General features: G+C 37.1%; 1 protein-coding gene across 1 annotated transcript in view; it reads right to left on the bottom strand.

The window, feature by feature from the left end:
• Positions 1–1,519: 1,519 nt before the first annotated feature.
• The window catches only part of SREK1IP1 (SREK1 interacting protein 1), a 33,250-nt gene continuing 16,324 nt past the window's right edge, over positions 1,520–18,445 (bottom strand). Inside the window, exons 2-5 of the mRNA XM_038401706.2 lie at positions 15,883–15,930; positions 12,996–13,136; positions 5,267–5,348; positions 1,520–3,886 (exon numbers count right to left, since the gene is read on the bottom strand). Of these exons, the coding sequence (XP_038257634.1) occupies positions 3,697–3,886; positions 5,267–5,348; positions 12,996–13,136; positions 15,883–15,930 (461 nt within the window). The 3' untranslated portion in view covers positions 1,520–3,696. The remainder of the gene's footprint in view (positions 3,887–5,266; positions 5,349–12,995; positions 13,137–15,882; positions 15,931–18,445) is intronic.

Below are 18,445 nucleotides of genomic sequence, written 5' to 3' on the forward strand. Positions count from 1 at the left end.
CGTCTTTAATACTATAAAGAGTATTTGATGTTAGTGAAAAATACAGGCTTGACCGTTCTGGAGGCTAAAATCCTGTTTCCATCCACGTAACAAGTCAAGCTTAGGAGCAACAGTGAAAGCATTCTCAAATAGCTCCAACTCTCATGTACAAGAACCCCCTTTAGGCCTAGAAAGTAATTCAGTTTTGATGATCTTTCAACTCCTTGGCCTCTTTACTGAAGATGCCAATAATGGTACTTATTTGAGGCTGCTGTGATGTACACACATATGCAGTTAAACCAGACTAACTGCCAACTCATTTCACATAGGTCAAACAGCCATCAAATGGCAACAACTTCCAGTGAGTGCTGCCCTGAGCAAACTCCTATCAACATCACAGAGATGATATGCTCCATATTTAGCTGAGCTTGCAAGGACATATACTCAACGTGATGGCATTTCTATGTGTGAATATAACATGGTAACTTTCAAACACCAGATATGATCAATTCCAAAATGTCAGGATATATTCTACGCTTCAGTGGCCAGAAACCTATTCCTGTTGGGGAAAATTGAAAACCAAAAAGGGGAAATGGGGAATATATGGAGCTCCTGCCATCTGCTTAGCACAGCCACAGTTTCAAGGCCATTTGCAATTGTCTATAAATCAAACTGGTTGATGACAACCATTAATGTCTTCTGGCATATCATTACCCCATCTCATCTCATCCTTCCAATAGAGTTTAACACATTGACAATCTGAATGACTTATCTCAGACAAATAATAATGGGGGTCAGGGCAAGAAGGTGTGCACACAACCATTGGTATAGGGGAGAGGAAATGGGGCTCTACATAGAGCCACTAGCATGGGAGGAGAAGAGGGGACCCTGGTAATGCAGAAAAGGGTCACACAGAACTTTGTGTGTGTGTGTGTGTGTGTGTGTGTGTGTGAGCAGAACACTGGACTCTGGTACAGGGAAGGAGGGAATGCCCCCTCTTCATCCCTAGAGCCACTGGCACAGGAGGAAGGACACACACAAAGAGCTTGTGGGGTAGAACAGAGAAATACAAGGAGTCCCTGATGCGTGCAGTAAGCTTGGCCTCCACAAGCTACAAAATGTGTGACCCCTACTCTATTAATCCACTGAGCCATTCAGTTTCCAAACTACCATCAAATTACATTTTTCTTCTTTGCAATAAACATATAAGACTCAGAGTTCACTCTAAAGGTTTGGTGTAAGGTACTGACCGCCCTCAAGTCCCAAATCAATGGTAATTAATAGCATTCAGCATATTGAAGGAGGGGCTCGATGCCTTGCAGGATGGAGCCTGAATACCTGCAATTGTCAGAAGTTAAAAAAACCTTGAGGGCACAAAAATATTTTGACCATTGAATCTGTGAAGATTACCTGACCTCACTTATGCCAATTAATTTTTAAATGTACTAAACAGTCTGGTAATAAATCAAGAAAATGGAAGTGCATAGGGATAGGGGCAAATAAACAGCAACTACAATTGTACAATAAATATATTACATTGTTTGCAGTTTTGTAAAAGGCTGCACAAAAGTCTAGGTAACATTTATTAATCGCTTCCTGAATTCAAAATATTGTTTGTGCAAATTTGAAGGGTGGGAAGTCAAATAAGTATCTGCAAATCAGTTACATAAGGAAAGCACAATATCAATGTCACACATCTGCTTCCTAGTTATATTTTAAAAATGCATTTCAGATATAAAGCACAATATAGGTTAAATCTTAAAATATTCTCTGCACTTCTCTTTACAAATAAATTTCTTAAATGTTTTGCTCCTGGGTAAAAAGAGATTTAATTAATTTTTTGCTCATAGGCCAGTTTTAAAGGCTCAAATATAAATTTTACATATGCCAATATCACAGTATTTTTAAAAAAAGTGTTCTATTATGTCCAAAATAAAGGAAAAATGAACTACTTAAAAATATATTAACTAGGTATGGGTTTGTCTACATGGCACAGGCAATGCATGCCAGGGGGTGTGATTTCTAAAAGTGCTCTAGGGTGTTGTGCTCTAACTGGCCCAAGTAAAATCTGCTAGCACTGTCTAAAAGTGTCTAATTCAAGTTAATAGTCTTTCAAACAGGAAAAGGTTAACACAAACTAGGTACCTTTTAGAACATGGCAGCAGGATTTCCATCGGGCAGTTAGAGCATAGCACATTAGTGCGCTTTATCAATCACACCCCTGTGGCATGCTTTGCCATACTGGATAGATAAGCCCTATGTTTTGTTAAGGAGGTACAGCAGTAAGGTTCAGACTATGGCCCTAATTCCACTCACTTGTACTGATTTTACACCAGTATAAATGGAATAATTCCTGACACACTGACTCTCTGTACCTCCAATGGGCTTGAGGTAATTTGAAACAAGAAATATTACTGTTTAGTAATATTCCTGATCATCCAGCTATTATAGCCAATGGGGAATTTTGCCACTGACTTCAGTGGAGCAGGAGCTGGTCCTTAGACAACAGGGCACATGCTGTGTTACATAATAGAAGAAAATATTTTTGGTTTTATAAAGCCATTTACTGTTAAAGATAATGGTGAATGGGAGTTGAAATAATCAAGAGTATCCAAAGCGCCAGTCTTTGATTTCCCTTGCCCCTTTTAAAAAAGGTGAGTCGGTAATTTTAACACTATAAATTGACACAGCACTGGGACATTACTGTAGAAAACATTGCTGGATTGTCACTTAATACGGATAATAGTATATGCCTTATACATATCCACCTGAAACTAGTGGGTACGTACTCAGTCGAGCTCAGCAGTGCCTTTGCTGCTGCCATGATACCATGGCTCTACTGCTATTTATACATGCGCTAGTTCCATGAGAGCTAATGTATGTGTACATGAGCAGGGGAATCACTCCCATAGCTCATAGTGTAGACACAGCATTACATCTATCTATTTTACAAAGAAGAAAAGGAAACTAAAGAATGATAGGTGTTATGTTTGTCCATGTATAGATAGGGCCACTTTCTGAGTATGATGGAAAATAGTTACCATGTGTTTCAAAGTACATTACCAGATCAGTTTTAAGAGACTGTTCTTATTTGTAGCAAATATTTACTATTTCTTCCCCCACTCTGTCCCTTCAAAAAAAACCCCTCTTCTAGCTCAATGTCCTTATTTTTATTCACCAGTATCTCTATTTATTGCTTTTAAGCGGTGGCTGATATGGAATTATGCCAAACATGTAGGTTTTTATTTTAATAAAAATCAAGGTTTTAGAAAACTTAAAATTAATAAAAATGTTTCAACAAATTTTGTTAAAAATTCCAGTGGAAAGTACATTTTAATTAGTTCACATCTTTCCCTGCATGTGTTAGCAATCTGAATATTCTGGTCATGCATGGGAGCTAGCAATCAAAAACTGACTAGAAATGAACTAACCACAAAAGTTTAAACAACTTGTCTATTTTCTTGGTCCTACTTGCATAGAATGGAAATAGTGAAACACCATTAATGGCAAAAAACAACAACATTAGATTTCCCCCCGCCACCCCACAAATCTTTCGGTTTAATAACCTAAATCATGGATATTTGTAAATAAATGTACTTTAAAATATATATATATAATTTTTTTAACCTGACAGTATTGTAAAGCACATATAGGATAGATTTGAAAGGTAAGCAATCCTAATCTTTCAGGCTAATGAAAGCTGAATGCACTAACTCCTCAGTCGCTACTAGAGGAGTCTGAACTATCAGATGATGAACGTTTTTCTTTTTTTCTCTTCTTTTTTTCTTTTTTGTGATGTTTTCCCTTCTTAGATTTACTCTTTTTCTCCTTTTTCCTTTCTTTTTTGTGGCATTTCTGTTTTTTTGGTTTTGGATCTTCTTCTTCTGTGACACTTGATGAATAAGATCTGTTAAAAAAACCCCAAAATGAATACAGATTACATTACCAATCAGGGTATGTATATATTCATTTTATTTTTCTTTCTACACTGAATTTAATGCTGGAGACTGTATAAACACATGAATTCATGCTGTAGGTATAGAGGTTGTCCACACCAGCCTGTAATGGGTAAGCCAACCATATCCATGCTCATCCAAACCTTGGCCTCTCTGATGAGGCTGCCTTCCCAGGAAAGCAAGATTTGTGGTACTCCTTAATTAACAGTGTTCAGAAATGTGCGGGTTATGTTTGGAAAGAGTTAGTGACTCATGCTTGTAAATTAATCACTAATTGTACCTTACTAGTTTAAATGTTATTTTTATTTCTTTGCTCTGCCTATAGCATTTTCCAAACTATGGAATGTAGACATTTCAAGGTTGAAACTTTATTGATAGGCAAATGATCTTATATGTTTAGGTCTAAAGAAAATGGATTGAAAGCATGAAAACAAGGCACATAAGGAGATGAAAGCTTGACCAGAAAACCTACAGTAATAGTATCTAACTTAATAATACCTTCAAAAAAATGGCTGTATTACCATTCCCCTTCCCACAATCCCTGCCAATTCTGAGAGCAGATGTTACCAGATGCAAAAGGTATACCCATTTTGATTAAACTGAATGGTCTTTTTAATAAGAGATAAATCTGATGTGACATTTAGAATATTTCATGAATATGTAGTAACTTGGTTTTAAGTACAAAAATCTAACAATTCAAGCGGGGGGGGGGGGGGGAAGGATCCTCTAACTTACTTGAGAACAGCTCCATAAACTTCATTGTTACTGCTTGTGAGACTAAGGTACGCAAGTTTTGGCTTCTTCGTAGTAATAGTCAAAGTGCATCAGGGAACTTTTAGTGCACACTAGCAGGGTCCACAAGAACAGTTAGTGTGCAGAATTAACATAGCTACACCTTAATGCCCCAACTGACTTCAATGGGGGTATTCACAGTGCATAAAGTTAAGCTCATGCATAAATCTTTGTAGGAACAGAGTCTTAGTATGGTGATTGGTAGAATATCAAGCAAATAAAGTATTAATTTAAATTCTCATTCTAAATAGTTTTATATTGTTGTTTAGAGTAAACAAGAGTCTTCTTTTAGCATTTTTAATTGCAATGTCTATCGCTTTTTAGCCACGTTCCTAATTTGTATGCAAAAATTAGTAGTATGTTTAGTTTTATAGGGTAAAAATTCTGTATCGGACATTCAAAATTTAGCGTATGTGCTTTTGTAGAAGCAAAAATAAAAGGTTAACATGCACAGGATATAACAATTTGGAAAATATATTTTGGATTTTAAAATATAAAGAAAATTCTGTTTTAGGCTTAATTAGGTATTTGTAAGTTACCTTTTCCTTAATTTCTTTGATTTGGATTTTTCTTTGCTTATTCTTTTTAGATTCTTCTTTTCCTCCTCCTCCTGACTTGTATCTGTGGATATAAAAATTGCATTTTATACAAAATATTTTTCTTTTTTAACTTCAAAATTAATTAAAAAACTCACTGAAATCAGTAATTTTTTATTGCTAATGTTTGTTTCAAGACCAAAACATTTTGTAACCAAGTGCTATTTTTCAGACTCATTTCAAATATTTTGCAGAGCAGCTGCACTTTGGTTACACAACTCACATTGTAAAGGACCTGCATCTAAGTACAGAGAATAAAATAAGATATATGAAACATGGTAAAAACTGCTACATTCACAAGAGGCTGCTCCTTGCACCTCTTCCTCCACAACAGTATATCTGTGTTTACATGTCCTTCAGAAAGTTTGTATGCTAATGTCCTTTTTAACTCTATAGTAACAGTCAAGTCTTGTTTATCTGAAACTCAAAGACCTGAAAGGAGGTCCTATTTCTCACATGTATCGAATACAATAGATACTCCCTCTTGTTTATCTGAATAATTTTCATGTCCCCCATCTCATTTACTATTTTTGTGTGTAGTCTAGACTGTATATGGACAGTCTCACAAACAGCAATTGTTTATATTGAAGTAGGATTTATCCATGGCAGCTGTGGGATGATGGACATGCATGTCACTTTATTGTGGCTCATCAGCATATTACAGCAACCTAACTTGTTACTGATACACCTGGATACTGTACAAGGTACATGTCACAAAAAATACTACCACATTTGACCCTTTTTTTGTCAATCTCACCAGAGGTACAAAGGTCTGAACAGGCATGGAGAATCAAACGTTTGTTGTTCTAGTCAAGTTGCTTGTCAAGGTAGTGACTGAAAACACTTGTGGGGAAACCTCCACTGTAGCTTCGCTCACTTTCCTTGTTCTGTTTAGTTTAAAACAGGGGTTCTCAAACTGGCAGTTGGGACCCTTCAAGGTTATTTTATGGGGGGTCGTGAGTTGTCAGCCTCTACCCCAAACCCCGCTTTGCATCCAGCATTTATAATGGTGTTAAAAACACTTAATATATTTAATTTATAAGGTGGGTCGCACTCAGAGGCTTGCTATGTGAAGGGGGTCATCAGTACAAAAGTTTGAGAACCACTGGTTTAAAAAACTAAACAAAAAAGCAAAAAGTTGATTAAGGCAGTTCAGTTAGTATATTTCATTAGTACTAAATTATGTTAAAGTGTGTGTGGGAAACAACACATGGCAGAAAGGGATACAGTGACAGATAGAGCACTAGACTGTGACCTAGATGACCTAGGTTCAATTCCCAGCACTGCCGGTGACCATGGGCAAATTACTTCTCTCTCTAAGTTTCTCCATCAAGCACTTTGAGATAGTCAAATGGAACACACTAGATAAAGGAAAAAAGTGTCATTACTGAGGAAAAAATGGCAGCCGGTGACAACTGCTGTTAATACCTTTAAAATTTCCTTGTGGAAGAATTATGCAAACTCATAAGAGAACGATGTGGCCTATGAAGAAGGTAGGACAGATAATGTGGCCATAGACCACATCAGTCCCCAAACAATGGAACACCACAATGGAAGAACCTTAAAACAAGAGTACTGTACTGATCTGGGTCCTTCCAAAAAAGAACAAACACCCATAACAAACCCTGATTCCCTCCAACCAGGTTATGTCTAGTCCTACAGATCAGGAGAAAACTGCTAAAGGAGTCTGTAAACTGGGCCATTCTTTACTTCAAGGAAGGATATGCAATCATCTCTGTTTGTCAAAGTAATGGAAAATAATCAAACAGAAACCTACTCCCCCTTGGAAGGATAAAAATCAATGTTTTTTTTTTAAATCAGATTTAAATTCAATTTTTTTTGATAAAATGCTTTTTGAGGAAAAAGCCTATCTAAAGATCGTTTTAATTAAGATACATTATAGCTTAAAGATATCTCATCAGGGAATAGGGATTATAAATTCTAATTCTATAGTATGAGACAATATATTCATGTAATGTTTAAGAAAAGTTTTGTAAATGAGTTCCAATAGATCATGGATTAGGGACCTAATCTTATGGGATTCCAGGGTCTTCTGTATAGATTATTTAGGTTAATCTTTCTATCAACCCAATGGGACTCAGTGCTCAGTCTAGAAGATACCGTCAGAGATGCTTAGTTTTGCAGTTCTCAAACTGGATTTGTGTCTCCAGAGATAACATGCTTGTTAACAGCAAAAACGTTTTAAATAAATAAATATATAGAGGTGAGAAACAACAGACCTCAACCCTATTGTCCCTCTGCAAATTTGTGTACACAGAGTCAATCCCTTACCTCTCTCTAAAAGTGCAAAGTTTCAAAAGGTTAAATGAATAGAAGATTGTTGGGGTGGAATAGATCTGGACAAGGAGAAGAAGTCTGAAGATAAATGTGAGAAGGGAAGGACAGGCAGTAGAAACAAGTGAAACTGTTTGAGCAGCATATTCCAGAAGTCTTGAGGTCTTTCCGAGTGTAGCCTTCATTGATTTGAGATCTACCATACCATTCTCTCACTAAAAGGGAAAACCTATAATGGCAACAGGCCGTAAAAGAGACCCAGTTTGGGAATATTTGAATGAAGTTCCTCTACTTGTGGGTAACGCAGGCATGCGTGCAAAATGCAAACAGTGCAACAAAGAAATGCAAGGCCTGGTTTCCCGAATGAAACAACATCATGAGAAGTGTTCCTTTTCAGGAGGAAGCTGCGTTGAAGATGATGAAAGGAACATTCTGAACATGCAGGATCTTCAATGTCGTAATAATAAGTAAATAAGTGCATTGACTTATTTTGTTTAGGAGAATCCATCCTCAACATACAGGATTCTGAAGACTATCCACCTTCAAGATCACCATCATTTTCTATAGTTTCAGAGTTATCTGCCAACGATCGTGTTTCAGTCACATCATGTATGTCACATACCCACAGTATATGACCTGTAGCAAAAAGAAAAAAAAATCTCCATCATCCAGAAACAACCAGAGATAAATTTGTAATAAGAACCAGTAGATTACAAAAAGAGGTAATTGATGAAAACATTGCCCGGTTTGTTTATGCAACAAACTCTCCTTTCTGTATGATTGAGAACCCACACTTCATTAACATGGTTCAGTCATTAAGACCAGGATACAGTCCACCCAACAGAACAGATATCGCAGGCAAATTGCTGAATAAAGTGTATGAAGGAGAAATTGAGCAGTGTGCAAAAGGTCTAGAGGGTAAAATTGTTAACCTGAGTCCTGATGAGTGGAGCAATGTCCACAATGATTCTGTTGTATGTGCTTGTGTGACAAGAGAAGAAGGGAATGTCTTCCTTGCAGAAATAATTGATACATCAGGAAATGCACACACAGCAAAATACTTACAAGAAGCAGCAGTAAAAGCTATAACAAAAACAGTGAAAAAAATTCAAATGTCTAGTATGCAGCATGATCACAGACAATGCTGCAAATGTATCCAAGATGAGAAGAAATTATTTAGAAGAGAGTCCCAAGCTAACAACACACGGTTGCAGTGCTCATTTGATGCACCTCCTAGCCAAAGTCTTCAGTGTTCCAGAAATAAAGGCTAATGTTGTTAAAATTGCAAAATACTTCCATAACAACCACGTTGCAGCAGCTGCTCTGAAAAAAGTGGGAGGAAACAAGCAAACTCTCCCACAAGACGTGCGATGAAACTCAGTAGTGGACTGTTTTGAGCACTATATCAAGATCTGGCCTAATCTGATGACAGCTTGTGAATAAAATCGTGAAAAAATAGATGGCATTGTCACAGCCAAAGTTCTCAACATTGGGCTTAAGAAAAATGTTGAACACATGCTGAGTACCCTGAAGCCCATTTCTGTAGCCTTGAACAAAATGCAGGGAAATAGCTGTTTTATTGCTGACACTATTGAAATTTGGAAGGAACTGAGTGAGATCTTAAAAAGAGAAATATGCAATGATAGAGTTAAATTACAAGCATTAAAAAAAACGAATGGGACAAGCACCATCTCCAGCTCATTTTCTTGCAAATATTCTCAATACTCGGTACCAGGGTCAAACCTGAAATGTTGAAGAAGAGGAGTTGGCTCTGACATGGACATCCAGCAATCATCCCTCCATGATGCCAACTATAATAAACTTCAGAGCTAAGGGTGAACCATTCAAGAAATATGTTTGCTGATGATGTTTTAAAGAAAGTCACACCAGTGAACCTGTGGAAGTCACTTCAGCACTTGGATTCAGAGACTGTTAAAGTGATAATCTCACTTTTAACAGCAGTAGCTTCTTCTGCTGGTGAAGAAAGAATACTTTCTTCCTTTGGACTAATTCATTCCAAATTGAGAAATCGTTTGGGACCTGAAAAAGCAGGAAAGCTTGTTTTTCTTTTCCAGATTATGAACAAACAGGAAAATGAAAGTGAAGACAACAGAGTTAGCTGCAGAAGCCAATATTTTAAGTTTCTCATGTTGACCTGGCTGACATAGTCGATTTAATTTTTGTGGTTTTTTAAAAATATTCAAAAAATATTTAAATATTTAAAAAGATTTTTAACTAAAATAGTTAACAAAAACAAAGCTGATTTTAAAAAACTTGAATGTTTAACTAAATTCAAAAATTCATATGCTTGTTTTGTTAAAATATTATACGTTTGCTGTTGAAGAAAAAAATCCAGAATACATAACATTGTGGTTTTACTTAAATAAAACAATTAAAATATCTGTCTGATGAGGTTCTCCTCCTAATACAGCATGACAAGAAAATCCTCCAAATATTAATGATTAACCTGTTGAATTAGAGATAGTTCACCTTCCAGTGACTTCATAAATATCTGCTTCAGTTACCTTTGGTAAATTAAATAACCAAACAATCATTCATTTTCTGATACAGCTGTAAAACTAATCTGCAAAGTTTTCAAAATAAATCACTTAAAAATGTATAGTGTGTATCTTCTAAAAATGAAACCTACATCTATCTCTGAGTTGTGAAGATATGTATTAAGGTTATAACAACGAACAAGAATGCACTTTTATGTAGAAATCCATGATTAAATTGAGTCTTCCTGACTAGTGATTTAAATCAAACCCACCCTGCTTAAAAACAAGCCCATTTTATTTACAATCCCATCTGGAACTCTTGGCTTCTTCTCTCATTTGTTCTCTACCTGGAATCAAGTGTCCTCTCTGACGTTGGGCCTAGTTGCCAGACTTTAGGCAAAGATTTTATGTTCCTCTGTCTGGACAATCCTAACTTAACCTGCCTCCTTCTCACATTTCATTTGCTTCTTAAGTTAATTTAAACTTCAGTGAAATGACATCTTGGGCAGCTGTTGCAGGGCTGGTTTATTTTCACAGACCCAGAGCAGTCTGTTAAACCCTTCATGTCTTAGGATGTATGTACCCCACACCTGACTATCACACAACCTATTTAAAAATAAACAAAACAAAACAAAAAAAAACTTTCCACAAAGGAAGGCATCCTTTTAAGGATACTTTAAGCCAATGCTTCTTAAACTGCCCACAGACCACCATGGATGCCATAGAAAGGGATCCTTCAAGCAATAAGACTTTATCCTAGGAGTTCAACCCATGCACTCCCAGGAGGGGAAGCCCTGCTGAGAGTTTACTTGGATCACTCATCTGAAGACTGATACTGGGGTAGGGGAAATGGGATTGAGGACATGACATCATTCCATAACCATGAAGATATCATCACTAAAAGAAGTGATAGTTGATTTTCCAAACAAGCAACAACAAAATTGTATAAATGGAGAAAATACACATCTAGTTTTATGAGATATTAGTAACAAAGATATGTAAAACCTATAAATTCAAAATTCATAATATTAAGGTTGCCAGTGTTTATTTTAAGTAATTCCATAAGATTAAAACCATGACACTAGATGCAAGGATGTATAATATCTGATTATAATACTTCCTTCAGTCTTTGAATTAGATTTTTCCCAGGAAACATCTACCTTTCAGTGCTGAATTTGTCCATCCAATTAAAATCATGTATGACCATCATTCTTTTATGTCAAAATGACTTTTGAAGTTTAGTGGAACAAGCAGCCTGAAGTGGGAGACATGTTTAAAAAAACAGGAGAGAAAAACATTCCCAAAAAACCTAGATGAGTTTTCAAAAATGCTGTATAGAGCACCTACAACTTAAGGAAGAACATCTATACTAGATAGGGATAACACACTATCCTCTAAATATCTACGTACAACTAACTGTTTCTCTCCAGGGCTACATTTACCCTTTTTTCCTAAATGAGTGGCCATTCGGAGCCATGGTTTCAGAAATCCCTAGGTCCACAAGTACACAGTTTTTCTGAACAACTTTGTTCCTATCCACAAGTTCAAAAGAAAGGCTTTTTGGGAAAGTAAATTCAGCAACTAATTTTGCCAAAAGAGGTCCAAGCTTTTCTTTTGAAGAGTTCTAGCAATACAGAATGCTATATTGGAACACATCTCTCTACCTTGCCTTCCTAATGTCACCAAAATAACCACCTCACAGAGTATGTTTATACTTCAGTTAGAGGTGACTGTAGCACATGCAGAGACACCCAAGCTAGCTTTAATCTTGCTAGAGTGAATACCAATAGCATTCACTGCAGCAAGGATTTCAGCATGAGCTAGTTCTCCCAGTTCGTGTCCAGAGTCCCAGGTGTGCTTGCACATCCCATGCTGACACCTGTGCTGCTGTGGCTTCACCGTACTAGTACTCTCACTAGCTAGATTAAAGAGAGCTTGCGTATGTCCACACCTGCAGCACCTTGATTGCAGTGTAGACATGCACACAGCTAGGGTTTTGATTAGGAAGTGGAGGCAGGGTCTAGAATGAGAGAGCAATAATAATGCAAATGAGTAAAAAACATTAAGAAAAGTGCATCAACGTTGGTATATCTAAAATACATGCTCCCAGAATAACAAAGACTAACTGCAAAGTAACAGCAGAATATCATGCCCCAGCATTCCTAAATTGGGGGCTCACAGAATGCTAGATCAGACCCCCATCCACCATCTGGGACCTTTTTGTTGGTTGAAACCTTAGCCCTCCTGCATCATCTTCTGATGAACTTGCGTACCTGTGGACTAACTAACCCCACCTATTTTCAGTTCCTCTATAGAGGCTGAGCCTCATTTCCCCAAGACAGAGAGAGAGTAATTATCCCTCCAAATGTTAACTGTCAAATCAAAACTATTAGCTGCATTCAAATAAAATAATGCTTAAGAATTCAAGAGAAGAAACGGACTGAACAAAGAAAAGCATTTAAAGAGGCATCATTTACTTGGGGGAAGGAGAGAGAAAAAGAGAATCGTTTCAGTTTTATGCAATAAACAAAGGATAACATCAAAGAAATACTGTATATTACTTTCCCTGCATTTGCACATTCCCAAACTCACAATCTTTTGGATTTAAGAACCTAAATGTAGGCACCCATGCTTGAAAATCTTGGTCAAATGTTTTTAAGTCGAAGCTTTTCTAATTTTTTCACAAAGTGTCAGGGGCTCTCAAATATCTTCAGCCTGGAGCCATCCCATAAAAGCAATTTTTTTAGGTCACTGGATAAGATAGAGTAAAAAGTGAACTCTAAAGGAATTAAATGACAGCTACCAGAGTTTAAATGAGATAGTTTCCCAATTTAGGATTATGCTCTGTTATTTAAAAAAAAAAAAAAAAAACACCTTACTCTTTTTCTCTGGTAAGGCCTGCAGTTTCCCCAGCTCCTCTTCCTCGCTGTCTTCACTGCTTGTACTGCTGACGTCTAAAACAATGTCTCTTTTGGGGTCCACCCGGAGAAAGTTTCTGCATTCAAATGTCAGATGACCAGCTGAATAAAAATCAAAAGAGTAAGCCACAAGCAGAAATACTTCAAATTATAAAATAATGTTTAAGAGTTACTGCTTTGTGCTGAGAAATATGAATTTTAGTATTACACAGATTTCATAAAAGGAATGGACTTTAATTTGGTTTGTCAGTGGAAAAATTAAAGGAATATCACTTTGAAAAACTATTGCAAAGTTTGGGGCTGTGTACAGAGCAGAAATGTTTTTGTTTTAGGGAGTGAGGGTTTCAGTTAGCATCTGGTGCTATTCCCATCAATTATCAATTTATTTTTAGAACCACTTCCCTCAAAGCTTTTGCATAGTCTTCTTCATTTTTTGTGAATGTGTTGCATACCCTTCCCTGAAGAACTGATTTGAAGGAAGGTGAAATGTTTTCCAAATTAAATTATTTTTTTTAAAAGAGTGAAATGTGAGAGTCTACTCCCTTCCAGTGACAAATTATATCTGCAGTAACCAAAGGTTATCAACTAAAAATGTGTATGTAAACTATGTCATTCTTTATTTTCTAAAACATATGCGCGTGTGTGAGTTTCTAGTGCTTTACAGACACATTAGAAAAAAGGAATTTGAAGCTAGCTTACACTGAACTTATACTGAAACATGGGGATTCAACCAGAAAGGCAGATGTGAGGTGGAAGCGACTGCTTGCCATTTAAAAATAAATAAATCTCAATATATTCTTTCTATGATCAGCTCAAAATCAAAATTACAGGATAAAGGTGAAATGAACTGTCTTATGACCTTCTCCCAATTACTGTAATAAGTGATAAACATTTCTAGCTTAGAGATAATAAATAGACCAATTCCTTTTTAATACAGTCAATGTTAGAAATGCTATTCATTAAAGAACGCTTTGCAGCAGCAGTTATCTGTAGCAATGTGTATTTTTAAAAAATGCGGGGCCAAAAATCCTAAATTTGTATCCAGACAACAGAAACTCCTAACCCATCTGAAATAATGGACCTGGGGAAAAATGTGAAAAAAGGGAGCTCCAAATCTATGATAATTTGTAAAGCTGTCAGCTGAAAACATAATTTAGCCCCACACAAAAGGGAAACCCTGCTAGAAGTCTCCACAGGAACCAGGCTAGTTACTGCTACAAACACAGCTTTTTCACATCAAAAATAATCTTCTGAAGCCAAAGCAGTAGGGAACATTAAAACAAAATAGGTTAGTTGGCTTTCCTAATTTCTTTCATATCCAGAAAGTTTACAACACTGCACTTATCACACAATTAATTCTATACTAACATCTAATTGCCTTGAGAGGCGTTGACAAGTAAAGGAACACAGTGTCAAAACTTGCTGGAAGAAAGTCTACTACCTCTCTCACCACGTAACCTTTTTCTAAATCAATTAAAAAATGGTTTGAAAGGTTTGTCAACAAAATGTTCATTAATAATTAAGGGAATAACTAATTACTTAAATAGTATCAAACATGTAATATGAGGATTTAGTATTAATTTTTTTTAAAGATAGACTATAAACCAGATAAAAACTAATTCTGTGCTAAGATTTAAGAGAATAATCACTGAGCTCCCCAGGCAACACAACATACAATGGAAATGATAAAGAACAGCTACAGCACTTGCAAGATAGTGTGTTATGGTAGTGTCTTACAAAGTGTGGGGCATGCAAAGGAACAGCTTTCTTGGGCAGGAAGGAGCAGAGAAAGAGCCACTGAATTGTTCTTTAGCGTCTCAGCTTTCATTAAAAAGAAGAAGAAAAAAAAGAAGAGTATATCTGGTATAGTTGTGAAGAAAACATTCAAAACGTGAAATGACTGTAACCAATGCAAAAATTCTTGTTTGAGCTTGCAGAGAGCCTGATACAACAGCTCTGAGATGTAAACTGCTCATTCATCAAAATGAACAGCGGGAGGGATAACTTAGTGGTTTGAGCATTGGCCTGCTAAACCCAGGGTTGTGAGTTCAATCCCTGAGGGAGCCATTTAGGGATGTGGGGCAAAAATTAGGGATTGGCCCTGCTCTGAGCAGGGAGTTGGACTAGATAACCTCCTGCGGTCCCTTCCAACCCTGATATTCTATGAAAATGGGTGCCAACTCAGATACCAATGAGGATATTTTAAAATGTCAAATTTGTTAGCCATTTCACTTCTCACTGAAGCATGTAGGAAAGTAGTAAGATCTTATTATTAGTGCCCTACCAAATTCAGGTTCATTTTGATCAATTTCACAGTCAGACGGTTTTAAATTTAGTCAATTTCATGTTTTCAGATGTTTACATCTGAAATTTTACTGTGTTGTAACCCTGGAGGTCCCAACCCAAAAGGTACCCAGAGGTGGGTCTGATCCCTCCCACCCCTGAGCAGCCCTGCAGGTGAAGAGGAACTCTGGTCCCTCCCCAGCAGGGATTTGCAGCTAGAAGGCCCTGGCTGGGGCGCTCCCAGCAGCACAGGGGAGATCAGATTTCACAGGGAAGGGCTTATTTCAGGTCCATGACACATTTTTCATGGCAGTGAAATTGGTAGGGCCCTACTTATTATGAAGATCTACACTAAGGTTTTCCATCATGTGGGGATAGGGAGCCGACAAAAAAAAAAAAAAAAAGAAGTATAAATTATGATATGCAGGCTTTTAACAACGAACTGCAGAAGTGGTATATTTGTGTATGTGTGGGGACAGTTTCATTTTTCTGAAGAGATGGCTCAGCTTTCAAAAGTTTGAGAGAAACTGCACTCTGGGCATCTTTATACTGCCTTCATACTTACGATAGCCACACTTCTTGCATCCTGCCCTGATATTATCCTTATTTCCACCTGAAAACAAACAAACTTCCATTAATTTTGGGTGTTACTAATTAGAATTTAGTTTCTTTTTATCCTTTTTATTTGACTTGACACCATGTTAAAGTACATACACATTCTGCAGTGATTTGTTCATTAGAGAAGTCTATTAGAAAACCTAATATCTGGTCTATTGTCCGGCTATGCCAGAAGGACAGGAGATACTGGATGTGTTTTAATAGGGCTGCCCTTTATTCCTAAATGTCTGGGAGTACCCGGCAGATAAAAGTTTACAGTGCAGATAATTCTCTAATTATTTACATACACCCGGGGACAGCGCTCCCTCTTACCTATCCTGGTCCTCAGCAATCCCACTGCTGGGACCTCTCACCCCCTCCCCAAATAAGGGGGGGCTTACTCCCTGTCGTACCAGCCCCTAAACACCCGTTTCCACTACTTTAAAGAATACCTCCTTTAAATCCTTTCTCAATCTATTTTATCTGATCGCTGTATCCATTCCCTATTAAATATCTGCACTGGATATCTGCCACAAGGAGGCACCAGCAATTAGCTTGGCTGCCTTCCCCCATATCTAGCTGGGTTACCATCTAGAAATCTACTGATGCCTTCTTCAATACCAGCCAAAAACATATCAGTGTCTAAATCTGCAGGTCAACCCCATCCGCCCTGAATAACTCTTGCCCGATATGCTATGTAAGGATGAGAAATCACCAACTCCCTTATGCCATCTATGATTTTGGCCACCTCCCTCTTCTCAGACCTACTACTCATGTCAACCCATGGAGGCTTCGCAGCTTCCTGCCACATGCTGTGTCACAACATATCCAACCAAATAGTTTTTACTCCTGGGAAAAGTTCCAGGATCTGGCCCAAGTCCTTCTTAGCTCTAAACATTAAGTCCACCCCTTTACACATTCCTAAATCATTTTCCCCGAGGTGAATGACAATCATATCTGGTGCTTGCACATGGGCCACCAGGCTATCAGAAGGGGCATCAACTGCTCCCATAACATGCACCTTCTCGCACACTTTTTACTTATTTTGGTAACCAAAAGCAGTGAGTGATAATGTAAAGGGGAACAGAATACAATAGTGTTACAACATCTCCAAAGTCACTTTTCTACAGTGTATCCTATCACAATAATCCTGATATTCTATGTTAAAACAATTAGTGCCAAGTACTTTTAAATAAATCCACTCTGAATGACTGGAATAATTTTAATGATGTTTTGCATTTTTATTTTTTAGTTCTTTTCCTAAAGAATGGCAACAAATGAAAATCAGCCTACCATTAAAATGTGTTGATTACAACTAACTATAGCCTTTAAAAACTAAATTTGGGGCTTCTCTATGCTATCCAGGAAGACACACTATATCTATATACATTTATTCAAGCAATTATATAGCTTAACTTACATTTAGAGTCTTAATTTTTACTTTTTTATTTTAGAAAATGGTGAATGATGCATGTCTTATTTATCAGATTTTTTCACTAATGATTTTTGTCAAGCTCTAGTTGGATAGATAATAAAATTCAGCTAAGAATTTCCCAAAGTAGCATTTTTAATTAAATGAAACCACCTTAAATGTGCTGGATACATAGGGAAAAAAAAGTTTATCATAATATGTTTTGCCTTTAAGGATACGTCTACACTGCAGTTAAAAATCTGCAGCTGGCCTGTGCTCATTGGGCTCATGCAGCTTAAGGTAAAGGGCCATTCAGTAATCAGTGTAGACATTCAGGCGTGGGCTGGAGCTGGGCTCTGGGCTGGAGCAAGGGGGCAGGGTTCCAGAGCTCAGGCTCCAGCCTGAGCCCAAATGTAATGAAACAGCGCTTCACCCCAAACCCTGTGAGCCTTAGTCAGCTGGCATGAGCCAGTTAGGGGTTTTAAATTTTAGTTTAGACATACCCTTAAACTAACAAATTTATTAAACAAAGAATGTATTAGCTATAGTTAGTGAATTTAACTGATTGTTTCTGGTCGCCATGTTCTTCAAGGTTTTAGAACAAGTATATAAGTAAATGAAGCATCAGTTAGGTAAGCTTACCTCATACTACATGATAAAGGCCTAATCCTTACTTAGTGGATAACTGATGAGCAATTAGTGCATAAATAGGTGCATAAGTAATATATGAGCAATATATATGAAGATTCTGTATGCCTGCATAACTGAATACGGTAATGACCTCTGTATAATGTTTTGAGATAGGACAGTGTGAACAAAGGTTCCTGGCAATGAATCGTAACATCTGGACATTCTGTTATTGAGTTTTTGGTGTGTCTAGGGAAAATGAGGGAAGTTTCTGTCAGATAACTAGAATTGATAGTTTTGTTATTGTTAAAAATGTAGAAAAACATGTTATATAATTTAGTGTGAAGTCTGGATGATCATATAGGGTAGTAAATATTACCAAATAGAAAAGGAGCGATTGGGCTAAAGAATGAGGAGTACTGATAAAAGGTGATATGTAATACTGTGTATAAAAGATCATATTGGGACCTGAGGTCTCTGTCTATCTGACAGA

Source organism: Dermochelys coriacea, chromosome 5 (genome assembly GCF_009764565.3).
Source record: "Dermochelys coriacea isolate rDerCor1 chromosome 5, rDerCor1.pri.v4, whole genome shotgun sequence".
Lineage (NCBI taxonomy): Eukaryota > Metazoa > Chordata > Testudines > Dermochelyidae > Dermochelys > Dermochelys coriacea.